This window comes from Protopterus annectens, chromosome 2.part1 (genome assembly GCF_019279795.1).
Source record: "Protopterus annectens isolate FY-2018-M chromosome 2.part1, PAN1.0, whole genome shotgun sequence".
NCBI lineage: Eukaryota > Metazoa > Chordata > Ceratodontiformes > Protopteridae > Protopterus > Protopterus annectens.
Genome location: NC_056729.1, coordinates 151,385,232 through 151,406,400, shown reverse-complemented (window position 1 = coordinate 151,406,400; position 21,169 = coordinate 151,385,232). Strand labels below are relative to the sequence as shown.

General features: G+C 43.0%; 1 protein-coding gene across 1 annotated transcript in view; it reads left to right on the top strand.

Annotated features, from left to right (window-relative positions):
- Positions 1-21,169, top strand: part of ADGRA3 (adhesion G protein-coupled receptor A3) — a gene marked incomplete in the record, with an annotated part of 1,325,547 nt that overhangs the window by 602,456 nt on the left and 701,922 nt on the right. The window contains 1 exon segment of the mRNA XM_044062081.1: positions 18,313-18,384. Within this exon segment, the coding sequence (XP_043918016.1) occupies positions 18,313-18,384 (72 nt within the window).

Here is a 21,169-nt window from a genome sequence, read left to right as displayed (position 1 = left end):
TTTGTGTTCTTTTAGTAAGTAATCTCTGTGGACATTCCATTTGTTGGATATGCCTGGTTAGGTACATACCAAAGGAGTCATTGTACTCAGTGGTAGATTGGATGAATGCTGAATACAGTGGAATAATGACTTCCTTGGACCTAGGTGCCATTATCTTTGTTTATACGTTGCACAGCATAGAATGAATTCCTCACTACTGTAGACACGTGATGGTTAAAGGCTAGATTACTGTCCATGTGTGTCCCCAAGTCCCTAACTACTGAGTCAACTATTAGGGCTGTGTTTCCAGTATGATTGTTACCAGGGGTTGATGACTTCGTGAAGGATGCTATTAAACATTTCTTGGCATTTAGTTTTAGTCAATTGCTCTGATACCAGTTTGTCTGTATCACCCTTCCTGGGGAATATTTGTGTTGATGGGGGCTTGAATGATGGCTCCTAATTTGCAGTCATCTGCATACTTAGTCAGCTAGAGGCCACTGACATTGCCCTTTACTTCAGAGAAATAAATGCCGAAAAGGTGTGGTCCCAGGACTAATCCCTGAGGGACTCCACTTTTGATTGGCCTCTTTGTAGAGGTAGACTCCCAGTTCTAACTTCCTGGGTCCTGTCTGTGAGCCAGATTGCTATCCATTGGGTGATATAACTGTCTGTACCTAACTTCTTGAGTTTATCAGCAGCCTCAAAGTGGGGGTAGTGTCAAATGCCTTGGCCAGGTCAAGGTATGCAATGTGAACCATTTTGCCTTCTTCCATTGCCTTGGTGACCTTCTCAAAGAAATCCACCAGGTTGCATAGGCATGACCTGCCCTTGATGAAACCAAATTGGGTTGCGCCCAGTGTCTGGAGCATTCTTATGTCATTATTGATCATTCCAATAAAAATCTTTCCATGTATTTGCTATGAGACTAGTGAGACTTGTGGGTTTGTAGTTTCCAGGGTATGTACCTTTGTGCAGAGGGATTACTGCTGCTGCTCTCCATTCATGAGGCGTGAAGCATGTTTGGGAGACTACAGTTTAAAATAATTCCAGAGGGCCTGATAGATCATATTCCATGCTACTTATCCTGGGCGTGGTCCAATTGATGCAGTGTTCTTGGTCTTGAGAAGGCATTAAGGACCTGTTCCATAGTGATAGCAGGTGAAGTTGAATTTGATAGTATTTCCAAGTGGGGGGCTGAGAGGGAGAGGGGGATAAAGTTGGAGCTGAATTTGTCAGCCAGTAGGTTTGCTATGTATTCTGGCTCAGAATAGGTGAATTCATTAAAAATGAGCTCTGCACACAGTTGTGTATTACCTTTGGCGTTGTGGACATAGCTAAAGAAACCCTTGTGGTTGTCCTTGACCTGGGAGGCCAAATTTACCTCGGATTTGGCTTTGTTCGACCTTGTCCTCTGAGTTTGTTTATTTTGATGAGAGCGCTTTTATCCTGCTTGGGTACTTCACCTTCCAATTTTTGCCATGATTTTCTTTTTCTGTTATACAGCCTATTGATGTGATTCCACCAGGGTGGCATGTTTTTTGAGCTAGTTCTGTACTACTACCTGGTAGCTACAGCTTCCTTGCAGCTGTTAATGTGCTTGTATACTGTTTCTGTGAACAGTTTCACCTAAGTAGCAGTTTTCTCAGGTTTTATGAGTGTTTGAAATTTTACCAGGTTATCACTTAATAAGTAGGAAGTTAGCATTAGAGTAGTTCCTGAGTATTCCAGGTTTAGCTGGAGTTTCAGGTTTTGTGTTTACTTCAAAGGAGACCGTTTTGTGGTCTGACCTTAGTAATTAAGACATTACATTAGGAGCTGTGCAGCACTGTCCCATATTAGTAAATACCAGATCCAGTATGGTTGCACCCCTATCAGTGTACTGACATTCTAGTCCAGGAAGTTGCTTACAAAGTCCAGGAGTCTCTGTGCCTGTACGTTTGGTGTCTTTTATGATTCCATTTAATAGTGGGTTAAAGTCATCTGTGATTATGGTATTGGGTTGGATGGTGAGTGTTTAAGTTTAAATACATGGTATGGGTTTCCTGGGTTATGGAGAGGGACCTATAGCTTGCAAGGAAGTGGTATTGGATATTGCCTATGGTAGTTTGAACTTGGAGAAGCTCAAGTGCATTGTCCTGTTTGACCAGCCTTGAGATATATTTATTTTTGATGTAAAACAGGAAGCCTCCACCTTTAGTCCCTGTCTGTGTTGTAGCTTGTCTAAATGTGTGGAAGGCATTATAACCTGCACGGCTGATGTGCTGTCTGCAGCTTTAAAACCATATGTCAGTAACTGCACATATGTCAGCATTCTCTAGCGTGAAAGCTTCTAGGGAGTGGAGTTTTTTTGTTTAGACTCCTAGTACCTAGCGGTAACACCTTTAGATTTTCTAGGTTTTAATTTACTATGTTGGAAGGGCACTGCCTACAAAAGGCACTATGGGGAAGGACAATGTTTTAGCTATTATTCGAAAGCCTGGAGGAGAGAGGTGCAGACCATCCCTTGCAAAGCAGCATGGCCTGTTAATGACCACCTTCCATGCTGACAAAAATTGCACTCCCTTAGAATCACACGAGAAACTAATCCAGTTATTAAAGTCAGTAATCTTTTGTTTGTATTGTGGCATAATCCTTGGAGAAGGTAAAATGCTGCTCAGTGCTAAGCTCATACCAGCCTGGGACACACATTCCAAGAGCTCCATGATGTCTCTGTTCATATAGTGTAGGGAGGTACATCTAATTTCATTTACTCCCACATAGACTGAGTCCTACTGGAACTTGTGGTCCAATGACCAGAGTGCGTGAATAATGCGGCAGATCTTGGCCGCTGATAAGCAGCTGACTGTGATGTTCTCCTTACTCAGCCTGGTGAGATGACAGTCAGTTAGTCTCTCAGTGGAGTCTCCATTGACTAGAATGTTAGATTGTGTGGTATCTTTATGGGCTTAGAAGTAAAGGCTTCATGAGATGCGTCTGTGTTGTGTGTTTTGAAAGAGTGTATTTGGGGCTGCTGGGGGTATTTGTTTTGTGTACTTCATCGAGGAGATCTTTAAGGTTTAGGAAGGATACATTTAAGTGCCTCAACAGATGTAGGTTTGTGTGTCTGTTTTGAATGTTGTGTGATGGGTGCAGTGCGTGTACTATTGACAACCTTACTGACATTAGGAGCGTTTTTATGAGAGAGCTTTTCCTTTAGTGACATTGAGTAAGTACATCTCTCACATACTGTTATCAGTTTGTTTGAGAAGTATCTCGTTGCCAGTAAACATGAGACAATTTCTACAGTGCCTGTGGATGCCCATATCCACCAAGCTGGTAACTGAGATGGTGGGAAAGTTCATATCTGTAGCAACAGACACCTTTTTATTGGTTAGACAGTTGGAGTGAGAATATAAAGTAATGTCAGTAGTAGCTGGTTTGCAACTCTGAGGGCAGTGCTTGTCACTGCAAACTAGATTTTCTTCGTGTTTCACTGTTGCAGTCATTACATTTGCGTAATCTGTGGCAGGTTGCACTCAGTCGGCCTCATTAACAAAGTCTTGGGTCCTGCGTCGGTTGCTGTCCCTTCTTCCATGACGTCTGGTCGTCAGGGGTATAAAACATGCAGCCAATGCCATTTTCATCCATCTTTCTTGCTGTGCAGTGCCCGAAGCAGAAGCAGTTCGCAAGTGCCGGTCGGCCGACTCTTAAAATTTTCATTTTCGAGTTTCAAAACCGAAGTCTTCAACCTAAAGCGAAGTACTCCGTTGGGGAAACTTTTTCTTGCTCCTTACCGATGTCAGTAAAAGTTAATAGTTGTATTACTTGTGGGAAGCAAATACCTCATAGGGATTTTCATTTCTCCTGTATTTCTTGCCTATGCCCTGACCACAACATGCCTTGCTGTCGGTTTTGTGCTAAATTTAATCAACGCACTATTAAGCGTCGGTATATTTTTGCATCGAAATATTTTGTCTCAAGATTTAACTATCCAGAAATGTCATCTGTTAGCAATCTGACTACCGGAATACAGACCGATGTCCAAAACCGACGACGAAGCTTCTAAGCCAGTCGCTGGTTCGCCGGTACTCAGTGAGGCGCTTTCGCAGCTCCTGATGCCCGCTACGTTTGATTCGCAGGCCTCTATTGAGACACATTCGGAGTCTGGTATGCCGCGAGACACTTTAAGTATTGAACCTGCGGATGTCTCTACCTTAGATGGGTCCGGAGCTGCTGAGCAGGCACCGGCTGCTGAGGGTGTTTTCAGGCCTAAAGATTTATATATTAAACGGACGCCATCTTCAAAACCTAGGCCAAAATCTACCTTTGTGTCTAAAAAACTGACGCTTAGGCCACGTGCACAGGCCCTTATGCCTAAAAAACAAATGATCAAAATGGCTGAGGATTTAATTACCTTGATCAGGGGTTCCCATCCCCCTCCTGCTAAGAGGCCTAGGCAAGGCACTGATTATGAATCAGTAGATCAGGTTTCCATTTCTTCTAATTCCTCTTCTGATCAGGGATTATCTATTCCATCTTATGAGGACACTGATAAGAAGAATCCATCCCTTCTGCTTCTCCTCCTGAGAATTTTTCTTTTGGAGAAACTTTGCATACCTTAAGGGAATATTTTCCCTGGGAGAGTCAGGATTTTTCAGAATCTAAAAAGAGGCTTAGGGATTTCCTTCTTCCTCAGCATAGGCCTTTGGCTGTACCTCCTGTTCTAGACAATTGTTGATGTTTTTTCAGAATCCAGCATGGCTCCTAGTAAGCCAGACAGATATTGCAGGGTGCCTGACTCCCACAAATTCCTTTTTAAAAACCCTACTGCTGACCCTGAAATCATTTCTCAGGGTCCCAAGGGTGTTGAGGCTTCTACTGCTAAAAATCCTACCCCTTCTGATAGAGACTCCAGGGTGCTGGATAGATGTGGTAAGAAGGTTTGCACGTCTGCAACCTTGGCAATCAGGGCTTTAAACTGTCAATTTCATATGCTTAAATATCAGCAGCATGTCATGGGCTTACTTAAACAGAAAATGATAATTTCTGACTGTGTGGAAAATAAGAGTTACAGGATTTATTGCATTCAGCTGAACAAGTTGGAAAGCAATAGTTTGCAATGTGGTTTTGATTCCTTGGAGGCCTCTTGCAGGGCCGCTGTAACTGGATCTGTGATAAGAAGGCATGCTTGGCTCAAGGAGCAAAATATGCCTGATCATGTTAAAGCAAAACTGTTGGATGCTCCTTTACAACAGGACAGCCTATTTGGTAATAAGACAGAAGAAGTTTTGAAAAAGATGGAAGACTAAGCTAAATCTATGCAAACTGTAAAAGATTTCCTACAAGTGCAGCCGCCCAGGTTCACTAGGCACTGGCCTACTAAGAACTGGTCCTTTCCAGTACACACCAGAGCCGCTCAGGTCAAACCCAGAAACTTCAAAGGCTTCAGGTTTCAGTCACAAGGAACTTAAAGGACAAAACAATGGGGTGCCTCCACCTGCAAATCTGGAAGTAGCAACGCACCTCCTTACGGTAAACAGTCTCAATGACTTTCCTCTGCCATCACCAAGCACTTATCTTTTGGCAGCCCCTTTGGGGGGAAAACTGGAACTTCATGCACAAAATTGGCATCTAGTTACCCAGGGCAAGTGGGTTTTAAATATAGTATCCCAGGGATACAGATTTCATTTCCACATGTTGCCAGTCCCAAACGGATGGCCAGATCTGCCTCCAAATCAGTGGGCAGAGGCCAGGAAACAAGTTATGTCCCTCATGAATATTGGGGGGGGGGGTATTAAACCAGTACCAGAAAAGGAAAAGGGGCAAGGTTTTTATTCAAGACTTTTCCTGGTACCCAGAAAAAAAAAATCATGGCGCCCAATTCTGGACTTATCTATTCTAAATACATTCCTGGACATTTCAAAATTCAAGATGCTGACTCTACAACAGTTACTGCCTATGCTAGGCAAGGATGCCTGGCTGGTAACTCTAGACTTAAAAGAGGCTTACCTGCATATCCCAATCGGGGAATCTTGCAGAAGATACCTCCACTTCAAAGCAGGCTATTTGCATTACCAGTTCTCTGCACTGCCCTTTGGCTTATCTACTGCGCCCAGGGTCTTCACAAAGTGCCTGGCACCAGTAATTGCATTTTGCAGACAAAGAAACTACTTTGACGATTGTCTAATTCAGGCAGAAAACAAGGACACTCTTCTAAAACATCTGGTGTTTGTAAAAAGGCTTCTAACTTGTCTAGGGTACACTGTAAACTAAAAGAAATCACAACTGGTACCCTCTCAAATAATTACATTCCTGGGTGCAAGCTTGAATACAACTGCCCAGATAACTTAAACTTATGCCAGAAAAACAAATTCAATATGACTTACTTGAAACAAGTGGCCACAAAAACCCAGCTTATCTAAAAGACAAATTCTGCAGGTCTTGGTGTTCATGGCTTCCTGCATTCTAATAATTCCATATGCAAGACTGCATATCAAGTGGTACCTAAAAAGCTTATGGAGTCAACATTGTCACAGACTGGAAACAATGATTCCTATCATTCCTTGCCTGCAGCAAGAGTTCCTATAGTGGGCAGAAGCCTGTCACCAAAACAAGGGACTGTCATTCATTCCACCCCCTGCCACACAAACCGTGACTATAGACGCATCAGAAGATGCTTGGGGGGGGGGGGCATGTGGCAGGGAGATGCATTCAGGGTCAGTGGAGCCCAAATCAAATGCACCTACATATCAACCAGAAAGAGCTGCTAGCTATACAGAATGCTCTGACAGCCTTCAAGGACCATCTTCATCCTGGACAACTACTGAAAAAGACAGACAACACCACAGTCATGTGGTACATAAACAAGCAGGGGGGTACCCATTCCTATCCCCTTTGCAGACTAGCCATGGCTTTGTGGAGCATGGCCTTGACTTATCAAATACATCTACAAGCTCAATTCCTGCCAGGAAGGCAAAATACTCTGGCAGACGAACTAAGCAGAAATCTTATGAACCCACACGAATGGAAACTGGATCCACAAATCTTCAGCATGTTGGCATGCAAATGCGGGAGCCCAGACATAATCTTTTTGCCTCACCCCGGAACTATCAGTTGGACAAATTCTACACAAGAATTCATCATAAAAAAGCTTGGAAAGTGGATTCTCTATCCTTCAGCTAGAAAAACCTATCAGTCTATGCCTTTCCCCCTCTGCCTCTGCTCTCCACGGTCTTACCAAAAATTATTCTGATTGCTCCAGACTGGCCTCGCCAACACTGATACCTGCTCCTATGCAATATGCCACCTTCCTCTGTGGTACCTGCCTCAGACACCTTATCTACTATCTCAGCAGAACTATCAAATTCTGCACACTCAGCTCCAAACTCTGAATCTTGCAGCATGGCTAATCAACTAATTTCACCAGTTACATCTCTCAGCAAACCTGTGATGGATGTCATTTTGGAAGCTGGAAGGCCTAGTACTAGAAAATCCTGTGCTGATAAATGGAAAAGATTCTGTGCCTGGAACCAAGCACAAGGAATAATCGCAGCAATGCCCAATATTCCTCAGATTCTGCAATATTTAACTGAGATTCTTCACAAGGGCCTATCTTTCTCTTCCATAAAAATCCATGACTCAGCCATTTCAGCTCATTACAACACAGAACCTCCCCTCTTTTCTCATCCCCTGCTAAAGCAGTACCTCAGAGGGGCCAAAAAATTTAAGACCTTCCAGGAGAGCACCAACTTCTGCATGGGACCTCAATTTTCTGGTGAATTCGGATTGTTCTCAACTTGCATTGGTTACCTGTTAAGTAGAGCTTCTGTGCAGCAGTACCACTGAACATTAAGGCACTACTTAGTCCCATACCTCTCAACCGTGCCAAATTCCTTGGCATTTAATGATTTTGAGGTCCAAATAATGGGGTGCCATGAATTTCTGATTGGCTCCCTTTATTCCTGATTATTTCCCGGTCTTTTTTTATTTATTTATTTTTTCGTACACAATTTCCACTGACTTAATCACGTGTGCGATGACAGCCAGCCTGTTGGAATTCATCCGAGGGCTCGAGGGGTGTGACTAGCAGGCTGATTCATTGGCTTTTGTGTTTATGTTTGGGCAGCGGCAACGTGCATCTTCGTCTTGGACTTCAGGTGCAGCACTCAGCAGCTATCCTAAAAGGCAAGTGCACAAATCAGAGCAGACAGACAGCAGGTTGCAGGAGAGTCACACTGTCAATTAGTGTTAGTTTAGAGAGGGTCGGGTGATGGGTTGGGACTGGAGTAGGAAAACACAGGCTACAGCGGAGTGGTAGCAACAAACCCAACATTGTTGTTGTTTTTATTTTTAATTAGAAGTCTGGCTGTCTGAGATTTACAGTTACAGCTTACAGTCCGTGATATTCAGCGGGGCTACCCTGTCCTCCCCAAGCAAGCCGTGAACGGGTCCCGTTCGTTTCAGACTTCAGGGCAGCAGCAGCAGTCCAACTCAGGTCAGAGAGCAGAGGTGCAATGATGAGGCGACGACCAGAGGCATGAAGAAATATTTTACTTCTTCCCCTGGCTCCTCCTGGTAAAAACATAAGAATTGCATAAAGAAGTTTAGTCTGTCCAGCTGATTCACACCACTCTTCTTTGCTCACAAGTGCTGTTGTCCTTTAATGCTGAACACTGCAGGTGCTGATCTGGTAGGTGCATGTGTAGCACTCAGAGTATAGCTAAACGTTTTACTTATGCTGCATTGAACAGAATGCCAAAGCTCAGGCCTCTAAGCCTAAATAACAAATAAGAATGACTGAAGATCTTATAACTCTAATCAGTTGTAGCCAACCCCCCCTTTCTAAGAGGCCTAGGACCGAAGTGGTTTATGAATCTTCTGACCAGGTTTCTGTTTGTTCTGATTCTTCTGATGAGCTGGATTTACCCCTGTCTACTTATGAGGATTCTGATGCAGAGGACTCCATTCCCTCTGCTTCCCCACCAGAGGATTTTTCATTTGGGGAAACCTTACATACTCTAAGGGAGCATTTTCACTGGGAAAGCCAGGATTTTTCTGAATCAAAAAAGAGGCGTAGAGATTTTTTACTCCTACCTCAGCCTAGGCCTTTAGCTATTCCTCCTGTACTAGACATTGTTGATGCTTTTTCGGAATCTAGTTTGGCCCCTGATTCCTTTCCCCCTTCTCCCAGAAAACCAGACAAATACTACAGGGTCCCGGAGTCACACAAGTTCCTTTTTAAAAATCCTATTGCGGATCCAGAGATTATTTCACAGGGGCCCAAGGGTATTAAGGCTTCTACTGCTGTAAATCCTACCCCTTCAGATAGAGACTCCAGGGCGCTGGATAGATGGGGTAAAAAGGTTTGCACTTATGCAAACTTGTCCATTAGGGCTTTAAACTGTCAGTTTCATATGTTAAAGTATTAGCAACATGTTATTGGATTGATTAAACAGAAAATAATGTTGATTCCTGACTGTGTGGAAAATAAAGGATTGCAGGATTTAATGCATTCTGCTGAACAAGTTGGAAAACGTACTTTGCAATGTGGTTTTGATTCTTTAGAGGCCTCTTGCAGGGCCGTTGTTACTGTGTCTGTGCTCAGACGGCATGCTTGGCTTAAGGAGCAATCTTTGTCTGATCATGTTAAGCTAAATTGTTGGATGCTACCTTAAAGCAGGACTGCCTGTTTGGCAACAAGGCTGAGGAAGTTCTTAAAAGGATGGAAGCTAAATCTATGCAAACTGTTAAAGATTTTTTACAAGTTCAGCCTCCTAGATTTAGTAGGCCTCTAAGAATTGGTCCTTTCCAGCCCCTTCAAGATCTTCTCAAGCCAAACCCCAGACACAGCAAAAACTCCAGGTTTCAGTCCCAGGGGACACACAGGACTAAGCAGTGGTGGGCCTCGACTTCCAAATCTGGGAGTAATAAGACTCCCCCCTTTAGTAAACTGTCTCAATGACTTCCTTTTAAAATTTCCAAGCACTTATCAACTGACTGCCCCTTTGGGGGGAAAGATTGCTCTTCATGCAAAGAACTAAGAACTCATTACTCAGGACAAATGGGTTTTAAACATGGTGTCCCAGGGATACAGATTTCACTTCCACATGTTGACAACTCCAAGCGGATGGCTGGACCTACCCTCAAATCAATGGGCAGAGGCCCAAAAACAAGTACTTTTCTCTCTTAAGCATGGGGGTTATTCAGCTGGTACCAGAAGAGGAAAAGGGACAAGGTTTCTACTCAAAACTTTTCCTGGTACCCAGAAAAGACAATTCATGGTGTCCTATCCTGGTCCTGTCTACTCTAAACACCTTTTTGGAGATTCCAAAATGATGCCTGGTTGTCAACACTAGATTGGGATGTGCAGGTATGCTTCTTTTCAATCAGGGAATCTTGCAGAAGGTACCTACGCTTCAAAGCAGGCTACACGCACTGTTAGTTCTCTGCACTGCCCTTTGGCTTATCTGCTGCGCCCAGGGTATTCACAAAGTGCCTAGCTCCAGTTGTTGCATTTTGCAGGCAAAGAAATATTCAAATATACCCATACCTGGACGATTGTCTAATTCAGGCAGAAAGCCAGGACATACTTTTGCATCGTCTGGCCTTTGTACAAAGTGTTCTAACTTGTCTGGGGTACACCATAAACAAAAAAATCACACCTGGTACCCTGCCAACAAATTATATTCCTGGGAGCAAGCTTGAATACAACTTCCCAGATGGCTTACCTCACGCCAGAGAAACAAATTCATTTGACAACCTACTTCAAACAAGTGGCCACAAAAACCCTGCTATATCTGCAAGACAAATACTGCAAGCCATGGGGTTCATGGCCTCCTGCATCCTTCTAATTCCATATGCAAGACTGCATATGAGGAAACTGCAGTGGTATCTAAAAAGCCTATGATGTCAACATTCTCACGATCTAGAAGCAGTGATTCCTATCATACCTTGCCTACGCCTAGAGTTCCTTTGGTGGGCAGAGGCCTGCCACCAAAACAAGGGACTTCCTTTCACACCACTCCCTACCGCCCAAACCCTAACAGAAGCATCAGACTATGCATGGGGGGCTCACCTGGCAGGGAAGTGCATTCAGGGCAAACGGAACCAAAGTCAAATGCACCTGCATATCAATCAAAAATAAATGTTAGCTGTACAGAATGCTCTGACAACCTTCAAGGACCATATTCTTCCAGGACAACTAATGGTAAAGACGGACAACACCACTGTTATGTGGTACACAAACAAGCAGGGGGTATGCATTCATACCCCGTCTGCAGACTAGCCATGACATTGTGGAACACAACCTTGAGCTACCAAATGCACCTACAAGCTCAATTCCTGCCTGGAAAGTTAAATACACTGGCAGATGGACTAAGCAGAAACGTCATGGACCCACACGAGTGGAAACTGGTACCAAGGATTTTCAGCATGTTGACAAGCAAATGGGGGGAGCCCAGATATAGACCTGTTTGCCTCTCCCCAGAACTACCAATTGGACAAATTTTGCACAAGGGCTCCCCACAAACAAGCCTTGAAAGTGGATGCTCTGTCCTTCAGCTGGAAAAAACAGTCTATGCCTTCCCCCTCTGCTCTCCAAAGTACTTCTAAAATCAAACAGGACAAACCAAGGATGATTTTGATTGCTCCAGACTGGCCACGCCAGCACTGGTACCCCCACCTGCGCAGTGTCATGGTTATCCCCATGGCACCTGCCTCAGACTCCTTCCCTGTTGTCTCAGCAGGAGAACCAGATTCTGCACCCTCAGCTTCTAACACTGAACCTTCCAGCCTGGCTAATTACATAATCGCTCCTTTACCATCCCTCAGTAAAACTGTGATGGATATCATTTTAGAGGCAAGGAGGTTTAGCACTAGAAAATCCTATGCTGAAAAATGGAAAAGATTCTGTGCCTGGATCCAGTCTCGAGGGATGAGCACAGCAGTGCCCTATTTACCTCAGATTTTACAATACTTAACTGAGATGCTACACAGGGGCCTGTCTTTTTCCTCCATTAAAATCCACGCCTCATCCATTTCAGCTAATCATAACATAGAACCCCCCCTTGTATCCACTGCTCAAGCAGTTCCTCAGAGGGGCCAAACATTTGAGACCACCCAGGAGAGCTCCAACCCCAGCCTGGGATCTTAACTTTGTTTTGGAGAAACTCACTCTACCTCCTTTCGAGCCAGCTGCTACCGCAGATTTAACATTTCTTTCTTGGAAAACAGCTTTCCTTTTAGCAATCACTTCAGCTAGAAGGGTTTCTGAATTGCAGGCCCTTATGGCAGTGCAGCCTTTCATCATCTTTCATGCGGACAGGTGTCCCTCAGAACCAATCCATCCTTCATGCCCAAGGTGATATCCAGTGTGGCTCTTAATCAGTCCATTCATTTGCTAACCTTCTTTCCCAATCCACAGAACAAAGGGCAACAGATACTGCATTCCTTAGATGTGCACAGACAACTCAGATTCTACTTGGACAGGACTAAATCTCAAAAGAAATCTGAACAACTGCTGATAGCATTTACTGCAGGTGCAGAGGGGAAGGCTATTTCAAAGCAAACCATTTCTGAATAGATAGGCCATTGCATGCATTTCTGCTATAAGCACCATGGAAAACCTATCCCCCAGGGGATCAGACCTCACTCCACCAGGGCTGCATCTACCTCTACAGCTTTTCTCAGAGGCATCCCTACCCAGGGACATCCTAGAAGCTGCTACCTGGAGTTCTGTGCATACTTTCACCAAGCATTACCATTTGCCAATCTTCTCTAAATCCAGAGCTGGCTTTGCCACTGCAGTCTTGCAGGGCCTTATAGCTGGTCCTAATGCTGTCTAAATTTCTCCTCCCAACCACAGCTCTGGGAATCTACCCAATTGTAATGACTGTAACAGTGAAACACGAAAAACATAGTACAGTTGTGTACACTTACCATAAATGTAGATTTTCGAGTGTATTCACTGTTGCAATCCTGGTTACCCTCCCTCCAGCCCCCTAAATTCTTTTGGCTATACCTCTACTTTCCTTTACTATGCTTAAAAGCCTTTTTGGTGTATTTGCTTTTTTGTTGGAGGTATATCATTGTACTTTTATATTTAATTGCTCCCCATTTGGGGGGCACCTGACATCTGGGGCAAGAAAAACTGATGTAATTGCATTGGCTGTGTGTTTTATACCCCTGACGACCTGACGTTATGGAAGAAGGGACAGCAACCGACGCAGGACCCAAGACTTTGTTAATCAGGCCGACCTGCTAGCAGATTACCTAAATGTAATGACTGCAACAGTGAATACACTTGAACATCTACATTTATGGTAAGTGTACACAACTGTACTTTCTGTGAGGATCTCCATGATTTATCCTTGTATACTTTTATTGTGGAATCTGTTGGCTTCTTGTGGGTCCTGAGCAGCATAGTTTCCTTGAGTAGCACTATAAATTATTGTTAATTGCTTGCAGAAATTTAAAATGACTGGACCATCTCTCAGTCCCCCCACCCAAAAACAAAGTAAAAAGGGATTAATGGAGATGATTGCTGATATGGTGCTTTTTATTTATCACGATAATGGAAATAGATATTAACTTAACTATAAAACATTTTTGAATCACAGACATGCATTTACATACATGCACAGTTTGTAGTGTAGTTAGTAATGTATGACAGAGAATGGTGGTGCAAAAATTGTTATGGCTGTAGTTTAGAACCCAGTACAGCAAGTAAGCCATTAACATTAATAAGATGTTAATATATGAAGTAAACTATAGTAATATATAAACTTTATTATGTTATGTTCAGTGGGTGTCATCTTGGACTTTTAGGACACAAATGGCTGCAGATGCTGTTTTTATTCTGTTTTCCTACCCACAGTACTTATTTCTGAATGAAAACCGTGATTGTTATTTCTTAACTAGACATGATTTTGCCATTAGCATGGAGGTTGGAATATGATTTTCAGTTGTATTTGGCAATACTGAGCATTCTGTACATAGGATTAAATCATTCTGTGCTGTGATAGCTTGCCCTGTAGCAGCAGAAAAGTAATACTAAGGAGACCTAGGGATATCAGTTTCACACAGCCATGTATTTTCATCTCCTCTGGTTCCCCAAGTCTTGAGATGCTATATATGATGTAGATGATCTGCAGGTGAAGTCCAATGATTGCATGCACTGAGCTATTTATTGTTTACAGGCAGTTTAATGTATTATTTTGGTAGTTAGGCAAAATGTTTAATGATTTTTTGCCTTTTAGTGTGTGTGGTCTGGTTAGTAGTTTTATTGTGTCTGAGATGATGCATTCAAATTGTAAAATTAATATAGTAAACATCCAAGCATCAAGTAGATTTACACCAGTCAATGTAGTATTTCATAGGTTCATAGTTAGATACTAGGCTATCGGCCCAAGGACCGAAGTAAGCCTAGCTAACAAGGTTCCCCGGCTTACGCCACCCAAGAAAGTTATTTTCCTGTGCCCCTGTCAAGCAGAGCCACAGAAGTGATCCCCGGGGTGTATTTCCCATTTCCCATCCACTTAGCAAGAGTTTTCTTGAAGAGTGCTAATGAGGAACTCTGCTTGACATAGATTGGTAGCTTGTTCCAAAGTATGGGAAGTCTCTGGGACAGGAATCTATCCCTCCAGCATGTCCTGTTTATTGTCGTGACAAGGTTTAGATCTCTAGAGCGTGTAGCTTGGAAGGATTGAGATTTCTTTAGGTGTAGCATGTCCAACAGCTCTGGGTTTGACATAGCTTTCTGTGTTAGGCAGAGATCACCTTGGTGTAGGCGATATGCTACGGAGTAAAGCTGGAGTTTTTTGCGACAGTCAATGTAGGGCATCTGTTTGAGGCCAGTAATCCTCTTTGTGACGTACTTCTGTGGCCTTTCCAGTTGCTGCAGATGTCTTGTGAGGTACATTCCAAAAGGGGCATTGTACTCTATAATGGGTCTAATGAGTGTCGAGTAGAGGGGAACAATGACCTCACTTTTCTTAGATGAGAACTCTTTTGTGATGAGGTGTGCCATGTAGAAGGATTTCCTGACTACTGTGGCGATGTGATTATCAAAGGAGAGACTACTGTCCCCCTGGGTCCCCAGGTCTCACCACACATTCAGCGTTAAGTAGACTGCCACATATGTGGTAGTTCATGGGTACAGAATTTTTACCATAGGGGGATGACAATGCACTTTTTGGCATTGAGCTTGAGAACATGGCTCTGACACCAGGCATCTGTCTCAGTGAGGCCCTTCTGTAGGATGTCCACATCATTTGGGGACTCAACTATGGCTCCTAGTTTGCAGTCATCTGTGAACTTAGTTAGCCAAAGGCCTTCTGTGTTAGCCTGTACTTCAGAGAAGTAGATACCAAACAGGAGAGGTCCCAGGACTGAACCCTGTGGTACTCCACATGTCACTGGTTTGAAGTCAGATTTGGAGTTTACAACTTTTACAGTGTGGGTTCTGTCAGTGAGCCAATTGGCAACCCATCTTGTGACGTAGGGATTTATACCTAGTTTAGTGAGTTTAGCTATAATTCCAGAATGGGGGATGGTGTTGAAAGCCTTGGCGAGGTCAAGATAGGCTGTGTGAACCACCTCACCCTCATTTACAGCTTTGGTAACTGCCTCAAAGAAATCGAACAGGTTCAGGAGGCATGAGGCATGATCTGCCTTTCACAAACCCAAACTGAGTGGGGTCCAGAGTTTGGAGGTTACCAATGTCTTTGTTTGAGTTCCATGATTATACGTTCCATGGCCTTGCAGACCAGGCTTGTCAGGCTAATAGGCGATAGTTCCCGGGATCAGTGGTGGCTCCCCCTTTGTGGAGTGAGATAAAATGTTGCTATGTGCCATTCATTGGGCACAAAACCTAATGTGAGACTATGATTGAACATGGTGCTTAGGTGAGGAGCCAGTTCGTTCTGAAGTTCGTGTAAAACGCAGCCTGGGATGTTGTCCAGTCCCATGGATGCTGTGTTTTTGGCTTTAGAGAGTGCAGCTTTTACCTGTGTAGTTGTGATTACAGGGAATCTGCATTCTTCCTGTATAGATATAGGCCCTTTAGGGGGGTGAGAGGGGTGTGAAGTTAGCACTGAACCTATCTGCCAGGACGTTGGCAATATCAGTTGGTTCTGTAATTTTCATGCCTTTGTGCTGTAACTCAGAGCAATTCTTGGTGTTGCCATTGAGATTCTTGACATAGCTATAGAATGCTTTGTGGTTGTCCCTAGAATCAGTGGTGATGTTGTTGTTTGTCTTTCGGCTTTTCCCAGTAAGGGGTTGCCACAGCGGAACTCCGGTCCGCTAATGATTGGCAGTAGATTTTTACGAAACGCCGAGGTGCCAGCTTGACGCTCAACCTTCAACGAAGGCACGCCCATTTACTCACGCATGTCTTTCGAACGCTACCCAACCGCGGGTGTGACATGCAGACTCCACACAGAAGGCACTCCCAGGCCCAGCGAAGAATCGAACGGGAGAACCTCTTGCTGTGAGGTAACAATTGTTTTATGTGTGCGTAGTAGTAAGTAGACTAGTACATGTCAGTAAATTTTATTTGTATATAAGCGAATTTTATTTTAGTTGTATACAAGTTCAAAGTTTTGTGTTAATATAAATAATTTGTTGTGGTTTATATTTTATTTAATGAAGAAGGCTGAAGCCCATCCACACCCAGTGTTGTTTTTATAAAATAATATTGTATTTAAGTTTTGCACAAGTTGAAATATAAATAAAACACTATTCTTATTTTGTGTTTCATGATTCTATTTTGGTTGTCCTTCAGTTTGGGTTTAAAAGTTGATATCCCACAATTCTATTGGAGTGGGTGGGGCTATACAACTATGTATGCAGATGTTATGCTAGTCAGCATATAGATTTGTACCTATTTTTCACGGGTCTTTGTCCCGATTTTTGATGATTCCAGGTTGAGAGGTATGCTTAGCCCTACCTCATATGTCAGATTTTCCATTGCTAAATTTATTTCAGGGTTACTGTTAACTGATGTACTAATCTCCAGTGACATTTCAGTATTTGTTAGTGAAATTTTTCTGAATACTGCATTTAGACTTCTGAAAACAGCATCCCCCCATATAATTGCAGAGCATACCAATCCTTAGGAAATGTGGGTAATAAGAGCACATCAGCTGAGATGACACTATCATTATCAGTCAGTTTGATGTGCAGAAAAACTGCTCCTCAGTCAGACTACACCACCAAACTTGAAACCTAAAAAAGTATTATTCCATGTTTCTAAGATTAACTTGTTTTATATTTTTTCCTTATGTGTTGTGTAAGTACTGAGTATGTGCAATTGCCTATTTGTATTACTACTCAGAAGTTCAGCAGAATCTTTAAAATGGGACTTTCTTCCCACTTGGGTTGTCATCAGGCTCTGGGATTTCCTTCTACTTCCAGACACCTGCAGTATGTGAGCCAGTGGTTTTCTAACTTGTCAATAGATGTGTGTGAACTGTACAAGTGTGTATGTATGTGTCCTGCAAAGGTTTGTCTGCCTTGTTTTTGCTGAGTGCTAAAGAAATCTCCCAGAGTGTAGTCATGACCTTGAACTGGAATAAGTAGGTAATTGAAGAATCGATGAGATTCATCACTGCTGATTTACCCTATTAAATTTGCAATATTCCTCTCTTCACAAAGTAGATCTGTAGTGCGACTCTGAAAATGTTGCCCAGAATACACTTGCTTCTCTTGCTTTGCTGTTTGTTTTTTTTTTTGCATCAGTTGACTTAACTTACGCAGAAACAGGGGAATACGAAAATGCTATGCAATCACTGACAGGAGTGCTTTGAGATGAAACACAGAGAACTTGCAAAACCCTGTGTAGTCAGTAACGGGAAACTGGGAATGAGCCATTGGGATATAAGACAAAGAACTTTCATTATTAGGTCACCATGTTTGCCATTGCTGGAGATCTGCATTATGACAGAATGTTTGGGACTTGATCAAAGGGGGTGGTCCATTGATGTAGTCTGAGAGTGTAAGCTAGGCTGTGAGAAACAGGGATGGCCAGCAATGTTTGCCTACCATCTTCTTAAGTGACAAGTTGAATGTCCATCCCAGGAAGCTTTCAGTCTTGGCCTCTTCCCAGAAGTGGGATTCCCCTCCTCATCCTTCTGTCCATTCCTCTTAGGATGTATGCCCACTTCCATTTAAGATCTGCAGTATCTTGGATCAAAATCAAGTCAGTGGACCAGGTTTGTTGTGTTTTTTCTTTTTGTGCGGCAGGTTCATTTTAATAGTGAAACTGGACCAGCAGTTTATTTCATGTCAGTATTTTTTGCACTGCTGTATTACAGATTTCAAACTGTGACCTCTTTTTTTTTTTTGTTCCAGAGACTTCAAGAATAATACTTTAAGCTACATAGAGCCAGGAGCTTTTGAAGGACTGTCATCACTGAAAAGATTGTACGTATTTGCTCTTTAATTTTTGCCATAATAGAATAATTTAATATTTTTTTCCATCTTGCCATATTTCAAATAAGACGAGTTAGAAAACCTTTGGTGTCTCAAATTGTCCACGTTTTCCTAATATTGGTAATTTGTAAGACCAGAGAAGTGTCTGTGGCACATAGAACATTACCTTAACTAGTAAGCTGAGCAGGTTGCCCTTTCACCTTTATACTGGAAGGTTGCAGGATTTTTATTCCTGTGTTCATTCTCCAGGCATTTGTATTTGTCTCTGTGCAATCCCTGCATTGTATAGTTGGTGCATGTGTTTGGGGGGGGGGGGGTGCATTGCTGCATTTGTAAAACTTTATTCCTCATTTTTTCGTTAGCCTAAGTCATTCTTGTTGGCTTTGGAGGTGTAAGGTAGGTGGCTGTTGAGGATCCCATTGTGTGAACTGTACAAGAGTTTCCATGGTGTCCTGATTAAATTTCTAGTCAGTACTAGCACTTTTTTTTTTTTACTGTTATTGTTCTTTATACCTTTTTGTTCTTTGTACCTGGAGACAGTAAACACATTATTTTCTTGAATCCAAGTGAATCATTTATTTTAAATTCCCCTCTCTGCCAGGCTGAACCCAGTGACTCCTCTACCTGCATCCAGTTGTCGAACTCATTCCACTGTAGCCGGGAGCACAGAATACCTGGGTTAGGAGAGAGCCCTCCAACCCATTCCATCCTTGGCTAGGAATACCCAATCAGCTCATTCTTTCCTTGGCAAAAGTTGTATGGTTCAGCTTTTCAGCTTGCTGGTTCTGCAGGGTAACCTTGCCCTCTCCCTAGTGGAGCACCATCTTCCTAGTGGAGCACCATCTTCCCTTGCAGGAGCTCTTATGAACATCATTATATGCTGCCCTCCAGAGGAAACATGCCTCCACATGTTAAATTCCCCTCCACATGTTGAAGTCCCCTCAGCTTACTGTGCAGCTTACACGTGGCAGACCAGGCTTGCTAGGCTTAAGCTCTACAGTGCGAGTACAAAGTACTCCACTGCGTGTTACCCACATAGGAAACCAGAGCCATGTCCTCTCAGTAGGTGTTAATCATGTGGAGATCCACAGCCACATCTCACTTGTATCTGGCAGTGGCCAATCACTTCCCATTATCTCCTATCGTTCCCCACCAGCTTTTACAGAGGTCAAAGCCACTAATCAGACTCTGGATTCTGCTCAACAAGTTTGGCTCTGGAATTAGTGCCATGTGTAATATTTAAATCCGCTGAGTATGTCAGCTACTTTTCAACTTCTTTCAATTTGTGTCGTTCGGCTTTTCCCAGTTAGGGGTCGCCACAGCAGAACTCCAGTCCGCTAATGATTGGCAGTTGATTTTTACGTACCGGCTTGCCAGGCCCGACGCACAACCTTCAACGAAGGTACGCCCATTCACGCACGTCTCCACGCAGAAGACGTTCTAGCTGAGAATCGAACTGGACAGCGTCTTACTGTGAGGTGACAATGCTACCGCAGCACTACCACAGCTTTTCAACTTCTTTCAATAGTAACAGAAAACCAGGATGGTAGGAGAAGAGGGTAAATTAGAGAGAAAAATATAAAAGTGGTAGTTATAAACAAGGGGGAAAGAAGGGATTAAGAAAAGGAAGACTATAAACAGGATTAAGTTGGTGTTCACATCCCATGAGACAGATTCCATTGCAATGGTTTAGTCCATTTTAATTCATCCTGCTTCTGCTGCCTCTTGACTGGCATTGCACCTAACCACACTCCCTCCTCCTTCCAAGTGATGAGTCCATATTGTTATTCTGCACAGCTTTTGAAGGTTAAGCTTGTCCATTATGAATGGGCACCAAATACTCAGCAGTGTTTACCATCCCATTGGCAGCTGTATGCAGTTGACCATCATAAGGAAGCTAGGCGCTGTCTTGTTAAGCAATAGTATGCTAGTCCTTCTTGGGAAACAATCTCATACCTTTCTACAGTACACCCACACACCTGTGGAGCAATTTATTGGATCGTGCCTTACCTGTCAGCATGCTCTTAGCCTGTGCCAGAAGACATAAAACCTTGGTGAAAACCCATGACAACCAAAGAAGGGAGTGCAGGCTTTGCATAAGTGATATCCCCTCTAGAAGCTGTAACTGAGGAACTTACACAATGAGTTAGTAAAAGTAGGTTGCTTAAGTAGGTATACAAGGAAAGAAAAAATTATTAAACATGCAGCTGCGTTTGTAGAAATCTAAGTTTGCTAAAACAGAAAACTTAGTGTTTGAAGTGCATCAAAAGGGCAGCTGGCCCTGATACCAGTAATGTAGATTTAGATGTGATGTTAAGCCTCTTTACAGGGATGACCTGGTCAAGGAATACAGAGTTTCTCACAGGACATTTTTCTATAGGAAAAAAAGTTAGGGTTGGAAGTCATTAACTGATCACAATGTACATTTCAGCAGCATGTGTGTTTCTTTTGTGCATTTCCATGTTACTTTGCAGCAGCATTTCAAAATAAGAACAGCGTGTTTAAAACAAAATTATTATTACTTGCATTGTTTACTAGGAAAGTCCGACTGAGCAGCATGTATAATGCCTTTTCAGTAGAGGCCTGGGAAGAAAAGCTCCAGAGTAGTAAAAGCAACAAAGATGATGATACAAAGAGAGTAGTTTATGCATAAAAATATACACACAGGTGGGGGGAAGGTTGGCATAATAGTTAAGGTCTTTACCTCAGAGATACAAGGTGCAAAGTTTGATTTTATCTACTTGTTGCCTAGGTAGAAGAAAATAAGTTATAGAGA